The following is a 26,678-nucleotide window of genomic DNA, read 5'->3' as shown; positions in this document are numbered from 1 at the left end:
AAAAAAATACACACGCAGGTCATGATATATGACAACAATTTACAATTCTACATGATATCATATATTATATGTTATAAAAGACGCGTGTTTATTTGTTTAACTTTATACGTATTACAATATGATTAGAGTGCATAAGATGAAATCAAGTTAAATTATTAGTTTTAATCCCACTAATTTCTAGTTTCACATGCTTGTACTTTTAGCTGTTCATCATGTACACATCACAGAGCTTCGATGAAGTTTCCTATGACATGCCATAGATATAGTTGACTATGGTTGAGTATGCGCCATTTTCACAGAAACTTACATATTTGAAGCTTCAATTAACCAATTAACTGAATCCATGGCATCTTCTTCGTCGTCTGCTACTGCTAGATCGTGGCAGTTGACTCAATTAACTGAATCTTCAGCTAGATCGTCACAGTTGACTCAATGGAAATACGATGTGTTTTTGAGTTTCAGAGGCGAAGATACTCGCAAAAATTTCACAAGTCACTTGTACAAAGCTTTGACAAACAGAGGAATTTCCACCTTTCTAGATGAAGAAACGCTAGAGCATGGCGATTCGATCTCTGAACAAATCGTGAAAGTTATCGAAGAATCTCAAGTTGCCCTAGTTATTTTCTCGAAGAATTATGCTAAATCGAGGTGGTGTTTGAATGAATTAGTGAAGATCATGGAATGCAAAGAGAAATATGGACAATTAGTCATACCAGTCTTCTATGATGTGGATCCATCAGAAGTTCGATACATAAGGGGAACGTTTGCAGAAGCATTTGCCAAACACAATATTAGGTATAAGGATGAAGTTGGAGGAATTCACAAGGTGATAAAATGGATGGTTGCTGCAAGTAATGCCTCATATCTAGAAGGTTGTGATATTCGTGAGAGGTGAGTTAAATACTTCTCTTGTTGAATTTTTGAATTGTATACATACCAACAATGTTATTACTTTTTGTAGAATTGAATCAGAATGTATTCTGGATCTTGTTAATCAAATTTCATCCAAATTATGCAAGACTTCTTTATCTTATTTGCAAGATATTGTTGGAATAGATACTCATTTAAAGGAAGTAAGGTCCCTGCTAGAGATGGAAATTGATGATGTTAGGATTGTGGGGATCTGTGGAATTGGGGGAGTCGGCAAAACGACAATAGCAAGAGCTGTTTTCGATACACTCTCATCTCAATTTGATGGTGCTTGTTTCCTTGCGGACATTAAGGAAAACAAACATGGAATGCACTATCTGCAAAATATCCTTCTCTCTGAACTATTAAGGGAAAAAGCTAATTACGTGATCAGTAAGGAGGCTGGAAAGCACATGATTGCTCGCAGACTTCGTTTTAAGAAGGTTTTAGTTGTGCTTGATGACATAGATCACAAAGACCATTTGGATTACCTAGCAGGGGATCTTGGTTGGTTTGGCAATGGAAGCAGAATCATTGCTACAACTAGAGACAAGCAAATTATGGGGAAGAATAATGTAGTATATGAAGTGACTACATTAGTTGAACATGAAGCTATTCAACTGTTTAATCAATATGCTTTCAAGGAAGAAGTAATAGATGAGTGTTTCGAGAAGCTAACATTGGAGGTAGTAGGTCATGCTAAAGGCCTTCCTTTAGCCCTGAAAGTATTGGGTTCTTTGTTACATAAGAAGGACATAACTGTGTGGAGAAGTGTTGCAGACCGAATAAAGAGAAACAGTAGTTCAAAAATTGTTGAAAACCTCATAATAAGTTATGATGGGTTGGATCGTGAAGAGCAAGAGATATTTCTAGATATTGCATGCTTCTTAAGAGGGAGAAAACAAACCGAGATCAAGCAAATTCTTGAGAGCTGTGATTTTGGAGCTGAAGATGGATTGAGGGTGCTAATTGACAAATCTCTTGTGTTCATCTCTGAATATGATACAATTGAAATGTATGACTCAGTACAAGATATGGGTAGGTATATAGTGAAAATGCAAAAGGATCGGGGCGAATGTAGCAGAGTATGGGATGCTGAAGACTGCAAAGAACTGATTATCAACAATACAGTAAGTAGGCTAAGCAATACAATAATATTCAATTTCTAGTTTGCATACTCCAAAAACATATACGGCAAGTCAATACCAATTATGTGTTCCTATTGTTGCTTCATATTCTTGCAGGTTATTCACTTTTGCTACTTAATCTGTTTTATCCAATTTCATTCATTTGCTTAGCTTGTAAATTCTACGTTATTTTTGCATACTAACTAAATTAGTAGTTTTTTAAAACCAATATCACCCAGATATTTGCCTCGAGTAACTTTTTATTTATAATGCTCAAATGAAATAATTCAAGTAGGGAGGGCCATAACTTACCTTGTTACCAATCCTCGGTCTGAAATTTCCTTGATCATTGATTATTTTTTTTAATTTAAAAAATGACAATTGTTTGTACTGCTTCAACAATTTCGTTTTATCAGAGCATGAAAAAACTTTTCGACTTAACTCTAAAAAACTTCTCAAAAAATGTATCACTAGAAAATAGATTATTCGCACATAGCATTTCTCTAAAGTGACATATTTCTTAAGAAAGACCAAACTAATATTGTACCCTAATTTTTTTTTCTTAAAAATAGCTCTTCAAGAACTTCAAGTGCAACAATAAATAATATAAAACATGACAAAAATTTGCATGTGAGTACAGTAAGAAAATAGTAATTTGGGGAAATACACAAGTACCCCCTCAACTTATGCCAGAAATCCCAGAAAAATCCCAGAGACACTTATACTATACTAAGGTCCTATTACCCCCCTGAACGTATTTTATAAATAATTTTCTACCCATTTTCGGCCTACGTGGACTAGCTTGACGTAGGCCGAAAAGGGGTAAAAAACTATTTATAAAATAAGTTCAGGGGGATAATAGGACCTTAGTATAGTATAAGTGTGTCTCTGAGATTTCGGGCATAGGTTGAGGGGATATTAGTGTATTTTCCCTAGTAATTTTGGTAATTTGCGGAATATATACGGCATTTGAAGTTCTGATTTGTTGACCCATGATCTTTTTACCAGGGAACCATAGCAGTGGAAGCAATCTGGTTTACTTGTTTTGAACAACTATGCATTAATAAAAAGGCAATGGAAAATATGAAAAGGCTTAGGATATTATGCATATGTGATGGGAACGTATATGATAGGCTAACTTCCGTCTCTTCACCTCCCTCTTTGATTGATTTGGAAGACGTTCCCTATGGCTCCATTGAGTACCTGCCCAGCAACTTGCGTTGGTTTGTCTGGAATCACTTCCCTTGGTATTCATTGCCAAAAAGTTTTGAACCCCAAAGGCTTGTTCATCTGGATCTCCGGTGGAGTTTGCTATGTTATCTATGGACGGAGACAAAGGTACCGTTTTATTTGAGATACTTTCTATTTTGGTTTGTCCTTGAATTATGATGCTTGTGTTTTAAGTGAATTAAATTATTATATTACCTTTATGTCGTTTTCTTTCAAATCTCCGCATCATAATTTAACTAAGAAGCTCAATTTAAAAACTTATGTTGTTTTCATTACTGTCTTTGTTATCATTTATCCTCCTGCCGAGTCCACAGGCTTGGCCCGAAAAAGAAAAACACAGTGCTGAAATAAATAGTCGTTGCATCTAAAGAGGAAATAAAAAGAAAACACAGTTGAAACTCTACTACGCTGGCTAATTTTTTATATGTGGATAATCATAATGAAATGTCAACCTTTACCAAGTTTTTTCTTAAAAGTAATGAAATGTCAACTAACTGTTTTTACAGATTTGGACTGGAAAAACAAAATACACAAAACAATCCACAATTAGAATAAATAGTCATTGCATCTAAAGAAGAAACTTACACAATTCATTATTCTGGCTAAATGTTTTTGTTTGACTGAAAATAATGAATCGCAACCAAATTCTTTTATATACAAATTTTGCCGCCAAAAAATATACACACTTGAAATAAATAGTCACTCTATCTAAAGACGAAACAAAAAAGAAGTTTGCTGTTGGAACTGTTCCATTTTCGCATAACTTTTCTGTTCGACTAAAACAATGGCATTCTAGCCAAGTTACTTTGCTATGGATTTGGTCCCCAAAAAGAAAAAAAGTACACAAGTAAAGCAAATAATCATTACATCTAAAGAAAAATAATCATAGAAATTTGGGTTGCAATGTGCATTCTATATAGAAGAAGCAAGAAGAGATATGCGAAAAATATTCCACTTGGTAGTTAATTTTTCAATTAAACACAGATCATTTGATTCATAGATGAGCCCACTAGCTAAATCAAAATCCGGGGCAACTTAATTTCCTATATATCTCATTCTTTTTGTATTTTGACAATTTTGCAGCATTTGCCATCTCTACGAAAGCTAGATCTTAGCTACTCCAAAAGCCTGATGCAAATACCAGATTTTACGGGGATGCCAAATTTGGAGTATTTGAATTTGGAGGAATGTTCGAGTCTTGAAGAGGTTCACCATTCCCTAGCATGTTGCAGAAAGCTCATTGAGTTAAATTTACAGAGTTGTGGAAGCTTAAAGAGGTTTCCATGTGTCAATGTGGAATCTATGGAATATCTGAACCTAGATGGTTGCTATAGTTTAGAGAAATTTCCAGAAATCTTCGGAAGAATGAAGCCAGAGTTAGTGATTCACATGCAAGGATCTTGGATAATGGAACTACCATCATCTATTATTGAGTACCGAGCTGGTCTTACAGTGCTAGATTTGAGAGATATGGAAAACCTTGTAGCTCTTCCAAGCAGCATTTGTGAGTTGAAAGGTTTGGTAAAGCTAGATGTGTCCTACTGCTCAAAACTTGAAAGCTTGCCAGAAAAGATAGCTGATTTAGAAAACTTGAAGGAACTTCATGCCCCAGGGACTCTAATTTCACAACCTCCGTCTTCCATTGTCCGCTTGAACAATCTTAAATTCTTGACCTTTGCGAAACTTAAATCAGAAGATGGAGTGTACTTTGTGTTCCCTCAGGTGAATGAAGGGTTACTCTCATTGGAAGAACTAAATCTCAGTTACTGCAATTTAATAGATGGAGGACTTCCAGAAGACATTGGATGCTTATCCTCGTTGAAAGTGTTAAATCTCACTGGAAATAATTTTGAGCATTTGCCTCAAAGCATAGTCCAACTTGGTGCTCTTCAATCCTTGACCTTATCATATTGCAAGAAGCTTACACAGCTGCCAGAACTTCCCCTGCAATTAGATACAATAAATGCAGATTGGGGCAATGATTCAATCTGTAATTCGTTGTTTCAGAAGATCTCACCATTCCAGAATGACATCTCTGCTTCAGATCCCTTGTCACTAAGAGTGTTTACAGCTAGGGGGAAAAATATCCCAAGTTGGTTCCACTATCACGGAACTGGTAGAAGTGTATCAGTCGATTTGCCTGAAAATTGGTATGCATCGGATAACTTCTTGGGATTTGCTGTATGTTTCTCTGGCAACTTAAGTAACACCACAGTTGACTTTATTCCCTTATGTGATGATGGGATGTCGTTGATGACCCAGAAACTTGCCTTATCCAACCATTCAGAAGAATTTCCAGAAACTGCTCTTCATTTTTTCTTGGTACCTTTTGCTGGATTATGGGATACATCTAAGGCAATTGGAGAAACACCAAATGGGCCTATTACGATATCTTTTTCTGGAGAAAAGAAGTTTGGATTTCGTTTGTTGTATAAACAAGAACCAAATCTTGAGGGCTTGTTACAAATAAGGGAAAATAATGAATCCATGGCATCATCTTCTTCTTCTGCTAGATCGTTACAGTTGCCTCAATGGAAGTACGATGTCTTTCTAAGTTTTAGAGGTGAAGATACTCGCAGAACATTTATGAGTCACTTGTACCAAGGTTTGAAAAACAGGGGAATATTCACCTTTCAAGGTGATGAAAGGCTAGAGCTTGGTGATTCGATCCAAGAACTCTTGAAAGGTATCGAAGAGTCTCAAGTTGCTGTTATAGTTTTCTCAAAGAATTATGCTACATCAGTGTGGTGCTTGAATGAACTAGTGAAGATCATGGAATGCAAGGAAGAAAATGGACAAACTGTCATACCGGTGTTCTATGATGTGGATCCATCACATGTTCGGAATCAAAGGGAGAGCTTAGAAGAAGCCTTTGCCAAACATGAATCGATGTATAAGGATGATGCTGAAGGAATGCAGAAGGTGAAACGATGGAGGAATGCCCTAACTGCTGCCACAGATCTAAAAGGATACGATATCCGTGATGGGTGAGTTAAAAATACATAATTGCTTTTCATGAAAAAAGAAAAATCATCTCCATTCAAATTTGGATGCATCTATGAAAACTACCTACAAAACTGAGCCAAACAGAATGATTATATATTTCTTAAATTATTTTTTCATATTTTCTAAAAATAGAATAATTATATATTTCGATCTGTAGGAAGGCATAATTCCTATTAGTTTTATTGCTAATGACATTGTTAGGTAGATAATATCTTGATTGGTTCTTCAAGAGTTCAGTTTTATCAGTAAGAAGGCATAGTCCTATCAATTAAAAACACAAAAGAATGATGGTAGATTATATATGTTCCTATCAGTAAGAAGGCATATTCCTATCAATTTCATTAGAGAGAATACATAAAAATCTTCATAAACTATGCAAGTTTTGCAACTTCCATATAGATTGTTGTTATTACCCTTAAAAGTATGAAATACTTGCTAATACTTGACTTCCTCACATTTTCCACAATCAATCTTCTTATTTATGTAGGATTGAATCTGAGAATATTCAGCAGATCGTCGACCACATCTCTTTCAAATTATGCAATAGTGCTTATTCTTTATCTTCTTTGAATGATGTTGTGGGAATACATGCTCATTTAGAGAAACTAAAATCCCGACTTGAAATAGAAATTGATGATGTTCGGATAGTAGGGATCTGGGGAACAGGTGGAATCGGTAAAACAACAATAGCAAAAGCCATGTTTCATACTCTATCTTATCAATTTAAAGCTGCTTGTTTTCTCGAGGATGTTAAAGAAAATGCCAAAAAGAATCAACTGCATTATTTACAAAATACTCTTCTCTCTGAACTGTTAGGAGAAACAGATAATTATGTCAATAATAAGTATGATGGGAAGTCCATGATTCTGAGCAGACTTTCTTCGATGAAGGTGCTAATTGTGCTTGATGACATTGATGAAAGAGATCATTTGGAGTATTTAGCAGGTGATGTTGGTTGGTTTGGTAATGGCAGCAGAGTTGTTGTAACAACTAGAAATAGAGCTTTGATAGAGAAGGATGCTGCTGCAATATATGAAGTGCCCACACTACCTAATCTTGAAGCTATGCAACTGTTCAATCAGTATGCTTTCAAAAAAGAAGTTCCAGATGGGCGTTATGAGAACTTCTCGTTGGAGGTAGTACATCATGCTAAAGGCCTTCCTTTAGCCCTCAAGGTGTGGGGTTCTTTGTTGCATAGGAAAGGCCTAACTCAATGGAGAAGAATTACAGACAAAATAAAGAAAAACTATAGTTCGGAAATTGTTGAAAAACTCAAAATTAGTTATGATTGGTTGGAGCCCAAAGAGCAAGAGATATTTCTAGATATAGCTTGTTTTTTCCGAGGAGATGAAAAAAAGAAAGTCATGCAAATATTTGAGAGCTGTGATTTTGGACCTGAATATGGATTGGATGTCCTAATTGAAAAATCTCTTGTCTTCTTAACTGAAGATGATACAATTCAAATGCATGACTTAATACAAGATATGGGTAAATATATAGTGAAAATTCAAAAGGATGCAGGCGAATGTAGCAGAATATGGGAGTATGAAGATTTTGAAGAACTGATGGTCAACAATACAGTAAGTAGGCTAAACAATACTGTAGTTTCCGATTTCTAGTTTTCATATTCCAAAGACATATAGAGTCAATTTGATTATTTGTTCTTCTTACTTCATATTTCCGCACTTAAGTCACATCAGTTTTTTACTTTAGTAGTAGAAGCAAGTAACATTAATTATCTAACACCGCCTAGTTCCGTCAAGTAGCCACTTTAATTACCACTGCCTAATTTGTTTTTTCTTATGTTACTAAGCCACAATTTACTCTAGTAGCCACTTACTCTGTTTAAACCAACTTCCTTTTTTGAAATAACTTGAATTTTGTATGAGATTATATATATATATTAACTCAATCAGGAATTCACTTTACTGTTGAAATTACAAGTGATTGGCACTACTACTTCACAATTTTATTCTATCACTGCATGAAAAAACTCTCACTTGACTTCAAAGCACCTTTCAGAAAATGGTTAACTCCATTAGAAAATAGAACTGTTGAACTAAATGCACAAAGTACTTCTCTTAAGCAACAGATTTCGTTTAAGAGACCTAACAAATATTGTACGCTAATTCGGCACTGCAAGGATTGAGGAAGTAATCATATCGGCAATTGAATTTTATATGACATTTGAAGTTATATTTTTTAAAGCAATGATCTTTTTTACCAGGGGACCAAGGCAATAGAAGCAATCTGGTTTCGTTATGATGAGAAAATATGCTTTAGCAAGGAGGCCCTGGAAAATATGGAAAAACTTAGGATATTATGCATATGGTCCCAAGATTGCTCCCCTTGCCATGATGGCTCCATTGAGTACTTGCCCAACAACTTGTGTTGGTTTGTCTGGAATCACTTTCCTTGGGAATCATTGCCAGAAAATTTTGAACCCAAAAGGCTTGTTCATCTTCAACTCCGCTTCAGTTCACTGCGTCATTTATGGATGGGAATAAAGGTACAATAATTAAAATTTCTTTTTTTTTTAATTTCTCTCTAACTATCTTTGTCCTTTAGTGATGAGCAAATACTATTTCTTTCAGCTTGTTTTATTTGATCTATTTTATATTTTGGCTTGTTCTAAAACTATGATGCAAGTCTTTAAACGAATAGAAGTCATTAAATCCGTGAACTCATAGTAATATATTTCATATAATTTGGGTTGTTCTCATATCAATTATTGTAAGATCTTTATGTCATTTATCTCCCAAAAATCTTCCTATCATAATTTTAAATTATAAGAAGCTAAGTCATACAAATATTTCCCTAGCAAGATATGAATCTCATCCTAAGATTGTATGTAGTGGGACAGAACGGATACTTGTTATTAAAACATAAAGGGCAAATTATGTACAACTATTTTGTAGAAAAGCACAATGTTGAAATAAATAGTCGTTGCATCTAAAGACAAAATAAAAAGAAAACATTGTTGGAACTCTACTATCTTGGCTAAATCTTCTTTTTATTCGGATAAATGCACTGAAATTTCAGCCAATTTTTCTTTTACAGATTCTTTTACCTGGCCATTCTTGTTTTCTTTTCTGATCCTTTTTCTGTTCTGAATAGCAGCAGTTTCCGTATCTAAGGACGCTAGATCTCAGCCGCTCTAGAGACCTGACGCAAACACCAGATTTCACGGAGATGCCAAATTTGGAGTATTTGGATTTGGGCAATTGTGTTAATCTTGAAGAGGTTCACCATTCCCTGGGATGTCCCACAAAGCTCAAGAGGTTAAATTTGATATATTGTAAACGCCTTAAGAGGTTTCCATGTGTTAACGTGGAATCTCTTGAATATCTGGATCTAAAGTTCTGCTCTCGTTTAGAGAAATTTCCAGAAATCCGTGGAAGAACGAAGCCGAGCTTAGAGATTAAGATGTGGGACTCTGAGATGAGGGAACTACCATCATATATTGTTCAGTGGCTAACTCTGAGACACTTAGAAAGCCTTGTATCTCTTCCGAGCAGCATTGGCATGTTGAAAGGTTTGGTTATTCTAGATGTGTCGAATTGCTATAAACTTGAAAGCTTGCCAGAAGATCTAGGAGATTTAGTAAACTTGGAGAAGCTTGATGCCACAGGGACTCTAATTTCACGACCTCCATCTTCCATCGTCTGCTTGAACAAGCTTAAATTCATGAGTTTTGCAAAACAAAGATATAGCGTAAGCCTCGAAGATGGAGTGTACTTTGTGTTCCCTCAAGTGAATGAAGGGTTACGCTCATTGGAAGATCTGGATCTCAGTTACTGCAATTTAATAGATGGAGGACTTCCGGAAGACATTGGATCCTTATCTTCTTTGAAAGAGTTGAATCTCAGCGGAAACAATTTTGAGCATCTGCCTCAAAGCATAGCACAACTTGGTGCTCTTCGATCCTTGGACTTGAAAGAGTGCAAGAGGCTTAAAGAGTTGCCAGGTTTCATGGGGATGCCAAACTTGGTGACTTTGAATCTCAGTATGAATAACATTGGGCATTTACCTCAAAGCATAGCCCAACTTGGTGCTCTTCGATCCTTGGACCTATCATATTGCAAGAGGCTTAAAGATTTGCCAGGTTTCATGGGGATTCAAAACTTGGAGACTTTGAATCTGTCAAATTGTATAAATCTTGAAGAGGTTCATCATTCCCTGGGACTTCTCAGAAAGCTCCGTACATTAAAATTGACTAATTGTAAACGGCTTAAGAGGTTTCCAGCTCTGTGCATTGATTCTCTTGAATATTTGTGTTTACGGGATTGCTCTAGTTTAGAGAAAATTCCGGTAATACTCGGTAGCATGAAAGCGGAGTTAGAGATTCACATGCTCGACAGTGTAATAAGGGCTCTAGGTTTTAGAGGTTTTGAAAACCTTGCAACACTTCCAAGCAGCATTTGTAAGTTGGAAAGTTTGGTCAGCCTAAATGTGTCGGATTGCTCTAAGCTTAAAAACTTTCCAGAAGAGATAGGGGATTTAAAAAACTTGGAGAATCTTGATGCTAGAGGTACTCTAATCTCACAACCTCCATTTTCCATTGTCCAGTTGAACAAGCTTAAATTTTTGAGTTTTGCAAAACGAAATTCTGGAGGAGGTTTCGTAGATGGAGTGAACTTTGTGTTCCCTCAAGTGGATGAAGGGTTACGCTCATTGGAACATCTAGATCTCAGTTACTGCAATCTAATAGATGGAGGACTTCCAGAAGATATTGGTTGCCTACGCTCTTTGAAAGAGTTGTATCTCTGTGGAAATAATTTTGAGCATTTGCCTCGAAGCATAGCACAACTTGGCGCTCTTCGATTCTTGAACTTATCAGATTGCAAGAGGCTCAAAGAGTTGCCAGGTTTCATGGGGATCCCATACTTGGAGACTTTGAATCTGTCAAATTGTATGAATCTTGAAGAGGTTCATCATTCCCTGGGATTTCTTGAAAAGCTCTGTTCATTAAAATTGACTAATTGTGAAAGAATCAAGAGGTTTCCAGTTTTGTGCATTGACTCCCTTGAATATCTGAATCTGGAGGGGTGCTCTAGTTTAGAAAATTTTCCAGAAATCACCGGAAGCATGAATTTGAAGTTAAAGAGTGGGATAAGGTGCCTAGATTTGAGAGGTTTAGAAAACCTTGTAACACTTCCAAGCACTATTTGTAAGTTGAAAAATTTGGTGGAGCTAAATGTCTCGGCATGCTCAAAACTTGAAAGCTTGCCAAAAGAGATAGGGGATTTAGAAAATTTGGAGTGGCTTGATGCCAAAGATACTCTAATTTCACAACCTCCGCGCTCCATAGTCCATTTGAACAAGCTTCATTTCTTGCGGTTCGCAAAACAAGAATCAGAAGTAGGCCTCGAAGATGGAGTTTGCTTTGTTTTCCCTCCAGTGTCTAATGGATTACGCTTGTTGGAGATTCTGAATCTCAGCTACTGCAATCTAATTGATGGAGGGCTTCCGCAAGACATTGGATACTTATCCTCTTTGAACGAGTTATGTCTCTGTGGAAATAATTTTGAGCATTTGCCTCAAAGCATAGCCCAACTTGGTGCTCTTCGATCCTTGGACCTATCATATTGCAAGAGGCTTAAAGAGTTGCCAGGTTTCGGTGGGATGCAAAACTTGGAGACTTTGAATCTGTCAAATTGTATGAATCTTGAAGAGGTTCATCATTCCCTGGGATGTCTCAAAAAGCTCTGTACATTAAAATTGACTAATTGTAAATGGCTCAAGAGGTTTCCAGTTCTGTGCATCGATTCCCTTGAATATCTGAATCTAGAGGGGTGCTCTAGTTTAGAAAATTTTCCAGAAATCCTCGCAAGCATGAAACTGAAGTCGGATATTCACTTGTTAGACAGTGTGATGAGGGATCTAAATTCCATGTATATTTCACTTCCACGTTCTTTGTCTCAGGATATCGTTTCCTTGTCGAATGCCATCTCTGCTTCAGATTCCTTGTCACAGAGAGTGTTTACCATTGTGCATGGTGGGAATAAGATCCCAAGTTGGTTCCACCATCAGGGAATGGATGAAAGTGTATCGATCAATTTGCCTGAAAATTGGTATGTAAGTGATAACTTCTTGGGATTTGCTGTATGTTACTCTGGCAACCTAATTGACATCACAGTTGACTTGATTCCCTTGTGTGATGATCGGATGACCCAGAAACTAGAATTATCCACCCTTCCAAATTATGATTCAGAATCATCCAGCGGTTTAGAATGTGATACTGAACCTACTATGCATTTTTTCTTGATACCTCTTGCTGGCTTATGGGAAACATCTAAGGCAAATGGGAAAACACCAAATGACTATGGGCTTATTAAGCTATTGTTCTCCGGAGAAATGAAGGAGTTTGGATTTCGTATGTTGTATAAAGATGAACCAACAGAACATTGCATTGGGACAAAGAGGAACAGATATGACGATAGTGAACACCATGATGAAGTCGGCTGCTCCTCTTCTAAGAAACAAAGGTCACATTTCTAATATTCATTCATTGGACCTGTCTTTGAGAATCTGCAGCAACAACCAGTTTCTTCAGAAACTTTGTAGCTCTTTCCCCGAAACCCAGAATTTTGGCTTAAATATAGGTAATATACCTCATGATTAATTTTTTTCCCTAGTTGGTAGTGAAATTCAGTTCAACTCCTTTTATGTAATTCTGTTCTATTAGCTACAACCTACAAGGTCTTCTTCCAATTCTGTTAATAATTTTTTTTCATTTCTTTTCCTGTTTGTTCTTTATTCTTTCCCGTATTGACAGGAGCTCATCAATGGTGATATACATATCAACTGTGAGTTTTGTCGATTTATTCTCCATCTTGTGTTAAGCCATATGATTAACCAAGGTGAGTTGAAGGATGTGAGCAAGTTTATTTTCTTGATATTCAAATCAGATCCTGGATTCTTGCCTTAAAAGTGCTCACAAGTGAAGATTTTTTTTTCACGATAGGTACCCGCAAATCAAGAATCTGAACATGAAAATTAGTAAACATTTTAAGGGTTGTTAAGTATGGGGTTGGGATAGACAACGATATCTCATGGATTGGGATATCCCAAGGGATTAGTTAACCCCCAATTTATATAGTATAACTTATTCTATCATTTTAGTACAAATAGGGGATAAATAATCCCGAACTGATACCCTTAACCAAACATAGAATAAATAATCATGCGTTTATCCAGGTATTTTTACCTCTTATCCCTCATACCAAACAACCCTCTAAGGTCATTTGGTTGGAATAAGTTATCCTGATTTTAATTATCCTGGGATAAGTTATCCCGGGGTAAGTTATTCCACTATGTCTATGGATAAGTTATCCCATCAATATAGTATAAATGGTGGGATAAATAATTCAAAGGCTACCTAATACCTCCAACCAAAAACAGTACAAAATTATCCTGCATTTTATCTCAAGAATATTGTACATTATACCTCACACCAAACGTCTCTTTAGATTATTAGAAACAAATTTCTCTTAAGTTCTATATTTTACTCAAATTTGTAATTTTGACTTGTTCATTTGTGGTTCTTTTTACGATTTAATTGGCTCTAAAGTGATTTGCTGAAATCAAGTATTCTTGGTTTCTTTAATTAGTTCACTCACGTTTTCCAGTGAGAATGAAGGACTAGGTTTCTCCTCAGAATCAAATATCATATTCACTTTGAAGTATCATTTTTTAGCTGATGAAAACTTCATTTGCTATTTCCATTGTTCGAATTGGGCAATCCGCAATCGGAGTCTTTGCTTTGGCTTTGCTGTGTGATGTTTGCGCATCAATCCCCTATATTAGGCAAAAAATGGGATAGTTCTCAACTTAATCTGTAGATGCTTATATGTCAACATTAATTCCTCAAGTGAGGGAAACATTCTCTTAGTTCTTCATTTAATTATGTGCAGCATTAGTTACAGAACTAGTTTTTCCTCCATGAAGTAAATTTTGGTGGGGTTTTGAGGCCTGTGCAGCTGCTGGGGAGTTTATGTGGCAGTTGCCACAGTTAACTAAGCAGGAGCAAGAGACTAAACTCTGAAGATGTTGACAAAGTGAGCAATCTGGATTTCACTTGTAGAACTCAACTTGAATTTTAATTTATAGAACTAACTTGAATGCCACAAATGCTTACTATTGTGATGGCTATCTAATCAGAAAGAACCTACTCTTGTATGCTCTTCATCAGAAACTGATATTCACCATTTTACTTGCAAAATAAATTTATTTTAGAAAAACCATAAGTTTCTAAAACATTACATAACTTTAAAAGCTTTATGTGGGATGACTCAGTTTGGCACTTAATCCCTCTATCCTAAATTTGAACCCCTCCCCATTTAACCTCCTTTAATAACTCGTTCAGGAAGGCACTCTACACATCCATTTGATGCAGTGTGAATTCCATATTGGCAGCAACTGATGCATTATTACAAATGAGTGAAAATGATGATGAACCAACATAGCATCTCATTATGAAATGTAAGAGCAGATACGAATATAGTGAACACCATGACTCCGTGTCCAATGAAGCCAGTTGATGTCGAATAGTCAATAACATTAGAAGGTCACATTTCTTAAAGTATAGGTAATATGCCTCATGATTTTCTTTTTCCCTAGTTTGTTGTGAAACTGTGTTCTCTGCTATTATCTACAAAATCTTCTTCCAAAATTGACAATTTTTTATACTGATTCTTTTTTACCTTTTTGTTTTCTTTCTTCTTTCCTTTATTGACAGGAGCTCATCAATCATTGATTTACATATTATCAGTGAGTTTCGTCAACTGATTCTTCATCTTATATCCACTTGTGTGAACCATGATTAACCAAGGTGAGGCTAACAAGTTTAAATTTTCGATGCTCAAATCAGATCCTGGAATCACGCAACATTAATTCAGTTAGTACCTAAAAGTACTCACAAACCAATTATTTGAATTACTAGTGTCTTGGCCTGAGAAGTATGCAGTAATACATTCTCTTCAAATCTTTATATACTGGTCATATTAGTAAACGTCACACCACACCTCTCTTAGACCAGAATGCCGCATTTCATTATGATATAGAATCACATCTTCACATTTGCTGATGATTAGCCTGTCCAAAATTTTATTGCAGATAAATGTGCGAGAAGCAAGAAAACTTTGCCAAAACGGGTGGGTGAGAATCCATGGAACTATCAGTAAGTCACCTCACATCACAAAGCAAACGGACCAAAGGGAAACTATTTCCAGGAACCAAATGTAGATCCGGTGGTAGAGTAACTATTCTTCCTTCGGATGTAGAGCTCAAGTACTTTCTGTTAACGTCAAGCAAGCATAGAGTTTTGATATCTTTCCACTGTCAAATCTACATGTGGTAGAAATAGTTGGTGGTTAGGAACAAAACACCGAAACTGATCAATCCAATCCAGTATTATGGTAACAACCAAAAAATCAATAAAAGTACTGGAAATTTGTCATCTCAGAATTGGAGAATTAGAACGGGATGGCAATCCCAACAACCACCAGGGTGTTCACTACAAGTTTTTGACCAAGCTCCAGATTGCATTATCAATGCACTCCACGCTGATAAAGCAGGCACTGTTTACCTGCGTAAAAAGCACCTTAGTTAATAGTCACTAGTCAGCATAGTTTCCCCCTTCTGGAGTTGTAAATAACCCTTCCTAGTGCTAGTGCTACTACTTTTGCTCCCACTGCTTTATCTAATTCTACTGTGCAATCAACAAATGTTCAACCCTGCTATGTAACCACTCTGTAATAGCCAGCGTGTTTAACATATTATCTTTTCTACCAAAAAAAAAAGAAGTTATCAATCGAGACAAACATGAGTGAAGTCAAACTGTTCTGTCAGCGACAAAGAAATTATTCTTCTTTTTCCTTGCAGCTTCATCAGCTTGTACTTTTAGTTGTGCATTGTGTACAAATTACACTGGAGTATGGAGCCACTTAAGGTAGGTAGGTGTAATTCTATGACAAAAATTTCCTACTACTTACCTCTCTACAGCATATATACAAGTTGACTATCTGTATATAAACTTTGTACCAAATACCATCAATTTTATCTCTTATAACAACCACAATCTCTGTGTATTAAACTTGTCCAGGTACATGTGGCATGGAAGGAGACAAAACAAGGGAGGTTACAAGAGAAGGCTCAGAAAACAGGTCACCCGAGAACACACCTTCAAGGAAAAAGAGCCTTCAAGAAGACATCTTCTGGGAATGAATTGAAGATAGAACAGATGAATCTGAAGGACAATGAGACAAAGGGAGAGAAGATGTCAGGAGATTCAGGTGCGCTGACGAGCCTTGTACGAATTTGAGCTCTATAGGAATATTAGCTGGCATTATTAACAGTACCACCACCTGGTGTTTTATCATTAGTCGTAGTATGAAAGGGATTGGCCAAAGCCCCTCACCACTGTAACCTTTAAATAGTTTGCATCAAACATTTGTAAAGGAATTTCAAAATTCTACCAATACAACAACAATACATTATCTTCTTTAATACCCAGTCTATATTTACTTTGTCCAAGTTCTTGCCTAACACATTCACACGAAGATACTCTCAGAGCTAAGATTAGTGCTCCCAGATATGCTTGCAAACACACTGAAACATTCAGATCGATACTCCTTACTCTTTACTGCACTTTATTTGGTTCTATTTACTCCGTTTTAACCATTGCTCAACATTCATACCGCTAGTAAATGGATCTAAAAAGAGTTTGGTTAAGATGTGTGCTCTTGACCGTTTCATACAAACATGTTCACACTTCAGAAGCTTCACAGAAAGATGTCTCTTACTTTATTATATGAATGATTATTCAATGAAAATGCTTACCAGTTGACTGGTCCCATAGCAATAATTGATTCAAGTCAATGGTTTTGGCTCCCCTCCCCTCCAGTATGTCATCTCTCTAGTTGGGTGTGTATTTTTACGACACCTGTCTCCAAAAAATAATGAATGGTTCAGATTTATTTTCTAAAATACAATCATTTTTAACCATGGTCAACAATAACATCTTTTCTCTCTTGTGATCTCCATTGGCCAGACAAGACTTCCTCCCCTTGACCTTCCAAATCTGCCAAGAATTGATGGCATCATCATCTTCTTCTTCTGAGAGTGATCCATGTCCTCAACGGAAGTACAAGTACGATGTGTTTCTAAGTTTTAGAGGCAAAGATACTCGCAGAAATTTTACGAGTCACTTGTATGAACGTTTGGATAACAGGGGAATAATCACCTTTCTAGATGATAAAAGGCTAGAGAATGGTGATTCCCTCTCAAAAGAACTAGTGAAAGCTATAGAAGAGTCTCAAGTTGCCGTAATCATTTTCTCAAAGAATTATGCTGAGTCGAGGTGGTGCTTGAATGAACTAGTGAAGATCATGGAATGCAACGTGAAAGATGGACAATTAGTCATACCAGTCTTCTATGATGTGGATTCATCACATGTTCGAAACCAAAGTGGAAGCTTTGCAGACGCATTTACCAAACACAAATTGAGGTATGAGAATGATGATGAAGGAATCCAAAAGGTGCAAAGATGGAGGACTGCTCTAAGAGATGCCGCAGATTTAAAAGGATATGATATCCGCGATTGGTGAGTTTGGATGCGAAAAACTAATTCTTGTCTCTCTTCTCTGTATATATCAATAATGTTGTAACTTTTTTTGTAGGATTGAATCTGAATGTATTGGGGATCTTGTTAATAGAATTTCGCCCAAATTACGTGAGACTTCTTTATCTTATTTGACAGATGTTGTGGGAATAGATGCTCATTTAAAGAAACTCAACTCCCTTCTAGAGATGAAAACAAATGATGTTCGGATTGTGTGGATCTGGGGAATGGTGGGAGTTGGTAAAACGACTATAGCTAGAGCTATTTTTGATTTACTCTCATCTAAATTTAAATTTGACGGGGCTTGTTTCCTTCCGTACAATAAAGAAAACAAGTATGAAATACATTCTCTGCAAAGTATTCTTCTCTCTAAACTGGTTGGGGAAAAAAAAAGTGTGCATGATAAGGAGGAAGGGAGGCACCTGATGGCTCGTAGACTTCGTTTGAAGAAGGTTCTAGTTGTGCTTGATAACATAGATCATGAAGACCAATTGGATTACCTTGCAGGGGATCTTGATTGGTTTGGTAATGGCAGCAGAATTATTGCAACAACTAGGGACAAACATTTCATAGGGAAAAACGATGCTGTATATCCTATGACTACACTACTTGAACATGATGCTATTCAGTTGTTCAACCAATATGCTTTCAAAAATGAAGTTCCAGATAAGTGTTTCGAGGAGATAACGTTGGAGGTAGTAAGTCATGCAGAAGGCCTTCCTTTAGCCCTGAAAGTGTGGGGTTCTTCCTTACATAAGAAGGATATACATGTGTGGAGAAGTGCTGTTGATCGAATAAAGAGGAACTCTAGTTCAAAAGTTGTTGAAAACCTCAAAGTAAGTTATGATGGGTTGGAGCGTGAAGATCAAGAGATATTTCTAGACATTGCATGCTTCTTAAGAGGGAAAAAACAAACCAAAGTCAAGCAAATTCTTGAGAGCTGTGATTTTGGAGCTGATGACGGATTGAGGGTGCTAATTGACAAGTCTCTTGTGTTCATCTCTGAAAATGATATAATTCAAATGCATGAGTTAATACAAGAGATGGGAAAATACATAGTGACATTGCAAAAGGAAAGGGGAGAACTCAGCAGACTATGGCTCTCCCAAGATTTTGAAAAATTCTCAAATGCAAAAATACAAGTAAGTGGGGCCAAAACTTACCTTATCAATCCTCGGTCTGTTAGGCACTTGATCATCGATTACTTTTTGTTTGAAAGATGACAATTACTGGTGTTGTTTAAATTACAGTTTCCTTCTATCACAATGTGAAAAACTTTTCGACTCGATTCTAAAGAACTTCTCAAGAAAATGTACTTCTACAAAATAGAATTACAAAATTTATTGCTCAAAGTATTCCTCTTAAGCAACATATTTCTTGAGAAAGACCTAACTAATATTGTACCTTGATTTTTCTAGTGGCACTAGTTATTCAAGAACTTCAAGTGCAATAGTAAATAAATGGAACAATGAGAAATTCGGCATTGCGAGGAGTGAGAAAGTAGTCATACTGAGTGCGGATTTTATATATTTGAAGTTATACTTTGTACACTAATGATTCTTTTGTCAGGGGACCAAGGCAATCGAAGCAATCTGGATACCAGAAATTCAAGACCTAAGCTTTAAAAAAAAGGCCATGAAAGACGTGGAAAAGCTTAGGATATTATACATCAATGGTTTTCATACACATGATGGCTCCAACGATCAGTACCTTCCCAGCAACTTGCGTTGGTTCGACTGTTGTAAGTATCCTTGGGAATCATTGCCAGCCAAATTTGATCCTGACATGCTTGTTCATCTTGATCTCCAGCAGAGTTCACTGTTTCATTTATGGACCGGAACAAAGGTGCAATAACTGAATTCAATTTTATTTTTATTTTGATCAAATACATAGATAGACACTCAAAGTTGACAATAACTTTTGGATATACATCTCAACTAGACCATAGATACACCTTTTATTGATGAGTTAATGGTCAAAAACACACCTAATGTATCCCGATTAGACTTTTTTAAAGAATCAAATACTTTTATCTTTAGCCAGGGGCAGATCCAAAGGCTTATTACAAGTTCATGTGAATTTAGTAGCTTTTGAAAAAAGAAGAAGAAATGAAACAGAATAGTTTGTAGATTCACAAATAGCCACTAGCCAAATCTAAATCCACCCTAATTATATGATTATTCTTTTACCTAACATTTCTTGTTTTCCTACCTCATTCTTTTACTGTTTTGAATAGCAGAAATTTCCTTTTCTACGGAGGCTGGTTCTCAGCCGCTGTGCAAACCTGATGCGAACACCAGATTTCACGGATATGCCAAATTTGGAGTATTTGGGTCTGAAAGAGTACTAATCTTAAAGAGGTTCACCATTCCCTGAGATGTTCCAAAAAACTCAATAAGTTAAATTTGAGAGACTGTAAAAGCCTTGAGAGTTTTAGCTATGTTTGCTGGGAATCTCTTGAATGTCTATATCTACAAGGTTGCTCTAATTTAGAGAAATTTCCGAGGATCCGGGGAAAATTGAAGCCGGAGGTAAAGATTCAAGTGCAACGTTCTGGGATAAGGAAACTACCATCAGCTATTATTCAGCACCAGTCTAGTCTTACAGAACTAGATTTGATTGGCATGCAAAACCTTGCAACACTTCCGTGCAGCATTGGCGAGTTAAAACGTTTGGTGAAGCTAAAATTGTCCGACTGCTCAAAACTCAAAATCTTGCCAGAAGAGATAGGTGATTTAGAAAACCTGGAGATACTTGAGGCCAGATGTACTCTAATCTCACAACCTCCGTCTTCCATCGTCCGCTTGAACAGGCTTAAAGTTTTGACTTTTGCAAAACAAAAATCAGAAGTAGGCCTCGAAAACGGAGTGTACTTTTCGTTCCCTCGAGTGAATGAAGGATTGCGCTCATTGGAACATCTGGATCTCAGTTACTGCAATCTAATAAATGAAGGACTTCCAATAGACATTGGATGCCTACACTGTTTGAAAGCGTTGAATCTCAGGGGAAATAATTTTGAGCATTTGCCTCAAAGCATAGCCCGACTTTGTGCTCTTCAATCCTTGGACTTATTAGATTGTAAGAAGCTTACACAACTGCCAGAATTTCCATGGCAATTAGACACAATATACGCCGATTGGAGCAATGATTCAATCTGTAATTCATTGTTTCAGAATATCTCATCATTCCAGCATGACATCTGTGCTTCAGATTCCTTGTCACTAAGAGTGTTTACCAATGAGTGGAAAAATATCCCAAGATGGTTCCACCATAAGGGAAAAGATAAAAGTACATCAATCGAATTGCCTGCAAATTGGTATGCATGTGATAACTTCTTGGGATTTGCTGTATGTTACTCTGGCTGCTTAATAGACACCACAGCTCAATTGTTATGTGATAAAATGATGCCGTGTATCACGCAGTATCTTGCCTTATCCAATCAGTCAGAAGGATTTCTAGAATCTGCTATTCATTTTTTCTTGGTACCTCTTGCTGGATTGTGGGATATATCTAAGGCAAACGGAAAAACACCAAATGATTATAGGCACATTAAGTTATCTTTTTCAGAAGAGATGAAGGAGTTTGGACTTCGTTTGCTGTATAAAGATGAATCTAAGCTTAAGGCCCTGTGTAAAATGACGGGAAATAATGATGAACCAACAGAACACTGCATCGTGAAAAGGAGGGGTCAGTATGATGATGCCAGATGCTCTTCTTCTAAGAAACAAAGGTCACAGCTCTAGTATTTGTCTTTGAGAATCTGCTGCAACAACCAGTCTCTTCACAAACTTTGCAGCTCTTGTCTCTCTGGTTCTGCCGAGCCATGGTGAGTTAACTGATGTGAACAAGCTTAAATTTTTGATACTCAAATAATATCCTAGGATCATACGATCTTAATTCAATTCGTACCTTATAGTAGTCATAAATCAAGAATTTGAACTTGAGAATTAGTAAACTCTAAAATGAAAAGGTGAATACTTCAACTGATGCCAAATAGTTTAGTTTTCCAATTTGAAAAGATGTCGGTTTAGAAAGATAAATAGAGCTAACACTTGCTATAAGCGCTTCTTACTATAGGCGTTGGAGTCAGTCTGCCTGAGTATGTAAACTATGTGGTTGATGATAACAAATAAACCTTCTACATCAGCCAATTCTTCTTCCTGCTTTACCCATCCAAGAATTTTCACGTATTGTATCGGAAAAGAAATGTTGCTTTTAAAGTTCTATGATATACTCAAAATTGTTTTTTCGACTTGTTCATTAATGGTTCTTCTGTTTACATATACCTTAAACTCTTTGGCTTTGTGTGTGATATTTGACCATCTATCAATCCCCTATAGGCGGCGGAAAATGGTATATTCTCAACTTGATTTGTAGTTGCTTCTATATCAACATTAGTTCCTTAGGTAAGGAAACATTGTCTGAGTTCTTCATCTGATTATGTGCTGCATTAGCTACAGAACTAGTTTTTCCTCCATGAAGTAAAATTTTGGTGGGATTTTCAGGCCTGTGCAGCTGCTAAGGAGTTTGCGCGGCAATTGCCACGGTTAACTAAGCAGGAGCAAGAGACTGAAGATGTTGACAATGTGAGCATTTTTGGACCATAGTATTAACAACACGGGAATTTTTGGACCAAAGTATTGTTAGGAGTGACATTTTTATCCAATTTCGCATAGTTTAATGACATTTTTAGCCTTTTTTTCGTTTTTTTTTATCTCTTTATTAAAGTGACAGCTTGTGGAGTATACTGTGACATCTTGCAACTTGCATCATATCTTGATGCTCGACCATAATTCATGTATTGCAAGACTGTGTTCTTTTTTTCTTTTAGTATCAAGTTTTAGATTATGACTTTGTTGTATGATTTTCATGTGGAAAGATGTATAACCCTTCGGGGTGGCCCAATGGTTTTGGTGTGACACTTCTATGTTGGAGGTCTCAAGTTTGAAACCCCTTGCTAGTGAAAGCAAGGGGTTTGCCTTCTGGGTCGAGCTCATCACACCTGACTTGCCTAGTGTGGGTTACCTCTCCTATGTGGTTTGCGAGCTATTGCATAGGAGCGGGGTTTTACCTCATGCACATCCAAAAATTAGCGGCCGCGAATTTCCCTTGTCATAGAAAAAAATGTATCGGAGATATATGGATTTCACTGAGTTTATAGAGAAAAGGCAAAGTAGTTGTTATAAAATATAAGGTATTCATATTTGGAGTTCGAAACTTTGACAAGTGAAACCTAGTAAGGTGTGTTGAATTTTCAATGATGGTGATTCATACAATTCAGTTATTACATTAACAAATTGGTCAATTCTATAATCAAATAATGTTGTGTATTCTTCTTTGGATTTTCAAAAAGAAAGAAAATCTTTTAGGCCTCATTTGTTTGCACTCAGTGGAGGTTCGAATTTTAATCATTCAAATTTAGTTCATTAAGTTTATTTGTTTTATTTTTAAAAAAACCTCTTAATGGGTCTGAAGAGGTCTGAACGAATCAGATCTGTAGGACATTCTTAACAACATTCAGACTCATTTGATAAGTTATCAAATAATAAATCATAGTTTTTCTACTTTAGATGTGTCTTTTTATCTCATAACTAAAAACTCTCTTTTTCATTTTTCTCAATCAAATACTATTTTTCCCAAATGGTAAGTTTTCATAAAAAATTTCTTGTATTGATGTGTGTCAAGAACACTTGGTCGCTATAATATTTTTGATGTATTGTTGTTTATCAAGGTTTTTGAATGAAAAAATAGTACTCCAAATCATTGATTATTAAAACTTTTTTTTAAATCAAAAGTGATACATTTTGTTGAAATGAAAATATAATAATATTTTATTAATATAATATTCATATGTGTATTCAGAAGCGGTGATTTATTATTTGATAAATTATTAAATGAGTCTGAATGTTGTTAAGAGTCTCATACAAATCCGATTCATTAAAATCTCTTCAGACTAAAATAAAACAAATGAACTTAATGGGATGAATTTGAATGACTAAAATTCAGACCTAAAAATCAAATGTACTTAATGGACTGAATCTGAATGATTAAGATTCAGACCTCCATTAAGTGCAAACAAATGAGGCCTAAGTGTGTTTGTTTTTAAGGACTGAATCTTAATTATTCAGATTCAGTTCATTAAGTTCGTTTGTTTTATTTTCTTATAAGCCTCTTCATGGGTCTGAATATATCTGAAAGATCTGTAACATCCTCTTAACATCATTCAGACTCAAAAATAAAATTCCTATCTTAATTCAACTACATCACAACAACTCATGACAGTTGTTTTCTTATTTAATTAATGTTAATTACATACTTACCGTTATAATTTTCTTTATTCTTATTAACTTAATATGTCATTTACTTTCATAAATCAATCAATATATTTGGATTGATAAGAACACCCATCATATAATATTTAGCACGGTTTCAGAAAATAAAATATATTAGTTGTCTGATCGATAATAATAATAAATGTCTATTATAAAATAATATATTTTCCTAAACAATATATTACTACTCTATATAAACTATTTTATATTGCATTATATTAAATTCTCAAAGTTTTTGAGTGCAAAAAGTAGTCTTATTAATGATGTAACTTAATGTTTCATATTACTTTGTTACGTTAAAAATGTCCAAAATTTCTATTAAAAAAACTATTTTACTAACATGAGATTTTTATAATATTTTATTGATATAACATTTAATTTCATAGGCACATTAGATATTGAAAACAAACAGTCCCATGTTCAGATTCAGAGACAATATCGTAATATTCATATGTTTATTCAAATTTACACATCTAGATCTTAATATTCAGATGTGCATTCAGATTCAGACGTCCTAATCTTAATTAGAGTCGTCAAAATGGGTTTGGCCTGCGAACGAGGCTTTTTAGCCCGCCCTATTTGGCCCGTTGACCTCTTAGGCCCAACCCCGCAAGCCTCAGAGACCAGCCCGTGGGCTATTAATTTTTCAAAATATTTTTATATATATTTTTAATAGTGTTTTATTTGTAAATATTTTATGAATAAATATTTTGAAAAACAAATAATCAAGTATTTTGTAATATCATCTTGTATGGTGAATTGTAGATGAAGATGAACTTCTTAAGGAAATAATATCACATGTTGATTCAAATGTCATCGATGGTGAAAGTAGAAGCGGAGTTATAAAACGTTACTTAATAAGTCATGTAATATTTAGAAATTTAGATTTGTTAAGTATTTAGACTGCCTTGTGTTGCTGGAAATCTTTTAAACCTGCTAGTTTTTTGTGGGAGAAATGATGGAATGATCAACATTTATCCGCTAAATCTTATGTTGGCTATTATGTATTTTTGCAAGTATTCACCAAAGTGTTTGATACATAAATATATTTTTGTAAGTATTCACCGAAGTGTGTGATTTATAAATAAATTCATGTATGAATTGATGTTGTGTTTATAGACGTCAACATTCGATATTCTTTCTAAGAGAGTAATATTGTTCATTTTTTTGGTTGAACGGCCAACCCGTCCCAACCGTGGCCTGCTTAGGGCTGGGTTGGGCGGCTATTTTGTTGGCCCTTTAATTAAAAGGGTCAGCCCCACCCCAACCCCTTAACTCTCTAGTCCGTTAGGATTGGGTTGGGCCAGCCCATTTTGACACCTCTAATTTTAATAAAAACAAATGAGGCATAAGTATCATAAAATATAAGTATTTATGAGTAAATTAAAATTTAAATTAAAATATGATAACTAAAACAAATTAAAATTATGAATAAGAAGATTTTCAGAGTTGTCTTATTTAAATTTTAGTTGAGTTTACAATAAAATTCAATTGTGATTTATAATTAGATTTATTTATTTTAATATAAGTAGTATCTTAAGGTTATAAGTTTCAATCAACTAATACACTTTTATTAACAAAAGATGTAGAGATTTAAAAAAGAAAAATGATTAAGAAAAAAAGAATAAGTCATAACAAATTATGAATATCGTTTTGACGTATTTTCTAGCTTTCACACACTATAAACAGAGTGAAATCACTCTTCATACCACGCTTTACACTATATAGAATTTTAAATCGAAAATATTATAAATCTTAAGAGGTGAAAAAAGTCTTTTTTTCTTTTAACTTTCTCATTCATTTTTTACTCCTTTTTTTCCTTTAATTACAAAGCAATGGTAATGGATTCTGAATTAAATTGTTTCACCGCCCTGTGAATTTCTAATCATGTAAATCTCTCTTAAAATATTTATTTGACCATACATTTAATTTATTTGACCATATATTTAAATTGTTTGACTATATATTTTAGAAAGTTGTCTTCAATTTTTTTTTCAATTATAGACCAACTTTTTAGAGAAATTCATTTCCACCCACAAAATTCTAATTTTTTTCCAAGACCGTCCTTGTGAATTTTTAATTAAAATTTGTAAAACTATCTTTAAATGTTTATTTGACTATACACTTGACCTGTTTGACCATATATTTTGAAAATCTCTTCAACTTTTTTTTCATTTATGGACCAATTTTTGAGAAAAAATTTTTTTTTCTCCGATACCATCCTTTTATGAGCAAATTACATCTACAAAAATAATAATATACATTTATTAACTATTATTTCGATAAACAACTAAACAACACAATTTTTTTTGTCTAGATAAGTTACGTAATCACAATTTTTCTTTATCTAGATAAGTTACGTATTTAACCGATCGACCAGAAAAAAAAGCCCAAAATAAACTAAAGCCCAAATTAGAAAAATAGCGCCAAAATACCTTTATGTTTGCAAAA

The 26,678-nt window shown here is 35.2% G+C and overlaps 2 protein-coding genes across 11 annotated transcripts; both read left to right on the top strand.

Annotated features, from left to right (window-relative positions):
* The first annotated feature begins 239 nt into the window (after nt 1–239).
* LOC107004430 lies at nt 240–16,781 on the top strand. Of its 10 annotated transcripts, none has more exons than XM_027913167.1 (13): nt 240–891; nt 962–2,039; nt 3,045–3,374; nt 4,350–6,253; nt 6,760–7,852; nt 8,500–8,781; nt 9,390–12,877; nt 13,051–13,135; nt 14,189–14,332; nt 14,691–14,862; nt 15,013–15,105; nt 15,390–16,224; nt 16,378–16,781. In XM_027913167.1, exons 1-7 carry the CDS (start codon nt 344–346, stop codon nt 12,771–12,773), a joined length of 8,619 nt encoding a protein of 2,872 aa, XP_027768968.1. In that variant the 5' UTR covers nt 240–343; the 3' UTR covers nt 12,774–12,877; nt 13,051–13,135; nt 14,189–14,332; nt 14,691–14,862; nt 15,013–15,105; nt 15,390–16,224; nt 16,378–16,781. The 10 variants fall into 10 exon arrangements, with proteins under 10 accessions (XP_027768968.1, XP_027768967.1, XP_027768964.1 ...); XM_027913166.1 differs by having other exon boundaries at nt 14,641–14,862; nt 15,013–15,044; XM_027913163.1 differs by having other exon boundaries at nt 14,641–14,862.
* A 587-nt stretch (nt 16,782–17,368) lies between these two features.
* Nucleotides 17,369–22,502, top strand: LOC107004431 (TMV resistance protein N-like). The gene is made up of 7 exons (XM_027913048.1): nt 17,369–17,877; nt 17,954–19,037; nt 19,465–19,740; nt 20,135–20,228; nt 20,374–21,582; nt 21,672–21,721; nt 22,401–22,502. Exons 1-7 carry the CDS (start codon nt 17,369–17,371, stop codon nt 22,500–22,502), a joined length of 3,324 nt encoding a protein of 1,107 aa, XP_027768849.1.
* The last annotated feature ends 4,176 nt before the right edge of the window (nt 22,503–26,678 follow it).

The sequence above is a fragment of the Solanum pennellii genome, chromosome 11 (assembly GCF_001406875.1).
Source record: "Solanum pennellii chromosome 11, SPENNV200".
Taxonomy (NCBI): domain Eukaryota; kingdom Viridiplantae; phylum Streptophyta; class Magnoliopsida; order Solanales; family Solanaceae; genus Solanum; species Solanum pennellii.
The sequence above is the reverse complement of the archived record's forward strand: the minus strand, read 5'-3'. Positions and strand labels throughout refer to the sequence as shown.

What these genes read in the sequence shown, in the direction of transcription:
- LOC107004430 (XM_015202629.2), top strand. Translation starts at nt 344, where the DNA reads ATGGCATCTTCTTCGTCGTCTGCTACTGCTAGATCGTGGCAGTTGACT. An exon ending in GGTTGTGATATTCGTGAGAG is followed by an intron (nt 892 to 961) that starts GTGAGTTAAATA and finishes TACTTTTTGTAG; the next exon opens with AATTGAATCAGAATGTATTC. An exon ending in ATTTATGGATGGGAATAAAG is followed by an intron (nt 8,782 to 9,389) that starts GTACAATAATTA and finishes TGTTCTGAATAG; the next exon opens with CAGCAGTTTCCGTATCTAAG.
- LOC107004431 (XM_027913048.1), top strand. Translation starts at nt 17,369, where the DNA reads ATGGCATCATCATCTTCTTCTTCTGAGAGTGATCCATGTCCTCAACGG. An exon ending in GGATATGATATCCGCGATTG is followed by an intron (nt 17,878 to 17,953) that starts GTGAGTTTGGAT and finishes CTTTTTTTGTAG; the next exon opens with GATTGAATCTGAATGTATTG. An exon ending in TCTGGTTCTGCCGAGCCATG is followed by an intron (nt 21,722 to 22,400) that starts GTGAGTTAACTG and finishes TGGGATTTTCAG; the next exon opens with GCCTGTGCAGCTGCTAAGGA.